The sequence below is a fragment of the Acanthisitta chloris genome, unplaced genomic scaffold (assembly GCF_000695815.1).
Source record: "Acanthisitta chloris isolate BGI_N310 unplaced genomic scaffold, ASM69581v1 scaffold5354, whole genome shotgun sequence".
NCBI lineage: Eukaryota > Metazoa > Chordata > Aves > Passeriformes > Acanthisittidae > Acanthisitta > Acanthisitta chloris.
Genome location: NW_008668632.1, coordinates 416 through 3,528, shown reverse-complemented (window position 1 = coordinate 3,528; position 3,113 = coordinate 416). Strand labels below are relative to the sequence as shown.

Here is a 3,113-nt window from a genome sequence, read left to right as displayed (position 1 = left end):
TTCCTTCAGATCCCCCAAAAAATCCCCCAAAGCACCTGAGATTCCTCCAGGCCAATCCCAGCTTGACCCTCTGGGTATCATTTGAGAACCACAGGGAAGGAAACTTCGGCATTTGGTCGAATGTTTCTGTACCTCAGGAGCTTCCAGACCCTTATTTTCTGTAACTTGGCATGAAATGTGTAAGAACCAGCCCCGGGAAAGCCTGGCCAGCCCTGGGAGAAGGGACACAGGCACAGGATGTGTCCCCTGGCCCCATGAGGGGGGACAGGAGTCACTTAAGTGTCCCCACGAGCCACCCCTGGACACACAGACCACGTGGCAGCTGGTGCACATGGTGTCTTTTATTCCCAAGCTGTAAAAACAGGCTCTGAACCGTGTCCAAATTTGGCTTCAGCAGAGACAAACCATTGGCAATGGGGGTGGATGGTCCTGTGTGACTGCAGCAGTGCATCCCATTCCAGGAGAGAAACCCTCAGGAAAGCATTCCCAGCACAGCCAAGGGGCTGCCTGTGCTCCTGGGGCAGTTGGTGAGGAAAGGAAGGATGAGCTCTGCCTTTCCCATCCCTTTCCTGCTGCTCCCCAACCAAGACTCAGCTCTTCACCCCCAAAACTGGGGATGTTCTGCTGCAGCCACTACCCAAGCAGAGGGATGAGGTCGGAATTTGGGTCTGGCAAGGGATCTAAGCACTCCCAGAGCAGCATGGCACAAACTACTGGTTTGGCTGTCCCACCCTGTGCAGTTTGGTGTGGAGACACAGCGTGGGGGACAAGGAATCAAAGCCAGGAAGACCCCAGCAGGATTTGGGGCTCCTTGGGTGGAGGAAGAGGTTGGAAATTTGGCGCAGGGGGAATCTCTTGGCAGGCTTAGCCTCATTCCAGGGTGAGGATGAGGATGGCTGAGGCTTCTCAGTGCTGCCAGCCCTGGGAGGAAGGTCAGAGCATCCGAGTCACCACCATGGTGAGGAAGTCCTCGTAGCTGAGCCGCACGTTGCCCACCAAGGCCGTGTCCTTCTCGCGGAAGGCGTCGGTGGTGCTCTGCAGCTGCATGCAGATGTGGATGAACCTGTCCAGCTGGATACTGGGATTGGAGGATCTCTGGGCATAACGAGCCATCAGCAGTTGGCTGAACTGAGGGCTCAGGCTGTAGCCCATCTGGGAGAAAGCTGGGAGCAAAGAAACACTTGGATGAAACCTTCCTGATGGGAGAAAGAGTAGCTGTGCCCTCCTCCCACCACGGTGTTCCTCCTTCCCACACTTCCCACTGAGGGTGTGCACAGGCAAGGCTCTCCCAGAGGGAGGAATCCAACTCTGGCACAGATTCCAGACATTTTTCCCCTCAAACACGCCCAAGAGCTCCTCCCAGAAAAACAGGCTGGAGCCACATACCATTTTGGGGGGAGGAATTCTGGGTTTCCTTAAGGAAGGAAGTTGTGCCGCAGCTTTGCTGCAGCTCAACATCTCCCATCCCACGGGAAGCTCATTCCCTGTTTTGCCACGGATAATATATCCAGCCCAACATTCCCAGGCTGCACTGGAAGCACTCCAGGAGCTCACACACCCCCAGTTTGGCTGCAGGGAGCACACCAGGAGGAGTCACCAGGACAAGCTGGAAACAAACCCCGAGCAGAGCCAGGCAAACACCCTGGGGAGGTCAACATGGGCTTGCCCACCTTGCTGGAGCTCGTTGAAGCTGATGGAGCCTGACTGGTCCCTGTCATACTGCTGGAAGAGGTTTTTCCACTGCTGGATGAAGCGGAGCAGCTCTGAGAATCCGTACACGTCGATGCGCCCCGACCGCGTCTTGTCGAACATGTCTGGGACAGGAAGGAGCAGGAGAAGAGCAGTGAGGAGTGGAAACGCTGCAGGAACCCCCAGAGAGCTCAGGATCTGTGCCACAGCTCCCTGGCTCCAGCACCAAAATCCCACCCACACCAGAACTGAGATCGACTGGATCCTTGAGGCTGGTAAGAAACGGCACCGAAACCTGATGTTGGGATGAGCTCTAGGCTAGAGCTTTCACACTGCTGGAGCTCTTCCTCCCTTTCCTCCCTGCCTGTCTGGGATATAGGGTTCACTCAGCCTTGGGCAGAGCTGGGATTCCCTTTTCCAAGCAGGATTTGGGGCTGCTGACTCATGTCCTCCACCAAAAAGGCGCTGGGAGCTGCTTGGTTTGCCCAGCTCTGTCTGCAGCTGCTCAGGGGAGCAATGCCCAGGGAAGAGGGGAATGCTGCAGGGATTGGCTTCACCCCCACTGAGGAAGTGAACCCCAAACACATCAGATTCAAAGCAGGAGGAGGGGGAGGAAATCCCAAACTCACTGATCATCAGCAGACAGGTCTCATCGTTGAACGACGACCAGTTGTTGTTGACCAGCGCCTGCTTCAGCTCCTTCACGGAGATGTATCCACTGTGATCAACATCCACTGTCTGGAACCAGGAGAAAGCCTCGGGGTCCACACCTGGGGGCACATTCCCTGCACGGGGAGAGGCCATCAGTGCTGCCAACCCCTCGGAGAGGTCTTTTCCTGGGCTGTCCCTGAGGGTGGCTCATAGGGATGTGGCCAACACCCAGGGCCAGTCAGCACTTCTGCTCCACGAGGGATTTACAGCTGTGGGATCCTGGGAAAACAGGCCAGGGAGGGCTGGGATGGGCACATGGGTGCTGAGAAGGAGAAATCAGACCCTCCTGGAGATCAGGGATGGATTGGGAATCCCAGTGCTGCCCCACAAACCGCTGGGAAACAGGTGGGGGTGTAAAGTTTTACTGGGAGTGCTCAGGGCTGTGACCTCCTGACACTTCCTCCTTCTCCTCCTCTTCCTTCTTCTCCTCCTCCTCTTCCTTCTCCTCCTCCTCCTCCTCCAGGATTTTGAAATAATAAACTGGGGCTTTCATTCATATGGTGAGTTCTGCTGAGCTGGGCAATGGGTAGCTGAGATAATCCCTCCTGGCACGGAGTGGGGTTGGAGACCCCCTAAACCTCCTCCTCTGTCCCAGTGACTGCCTGGGGACCCCCCAAACCTCCACCTCTGTCCCAGGCAATGCCTGGGGACCCCCCAAACCTCCTCCTCTGTCCCAGGAACCAGGTTAGGGACCCCCCAAACCTCTACATCTA

General features: G+C 56.4%; 1 protein-coding gene across 1 annotated transcript in view; it reads right to left on the bottom strand.

The window, feature by feature from the left end:
* Window positions 1-933: 933 nt before the first annotated feature.
* PEF1 (penta-EF-hand domain containing 1) overlaps window positions 934-3,113 on the bottom strand; it is a gene marked incomplete at its 5' end in the record, with an annotated part of 2,540 nt that continues 360 nt past the window's right edge. Inside the window, 3 exons of the mRNA XM_009072966.1 lie at window positions 934-1,163; window positions 1,671-1,814; window positions 2,319-2,474. Of these exons, the coding sequence (XP_009071214.1) occupies window positions 934-1,163; window positions 1,671-1,814; window positions 2,319-2,474 (530 nt within the window). The remainder of the gene's footprint in view (window positions 1,164-1,670; window positions 1,815-2,318; window positions 2,475-3,113) is intronic.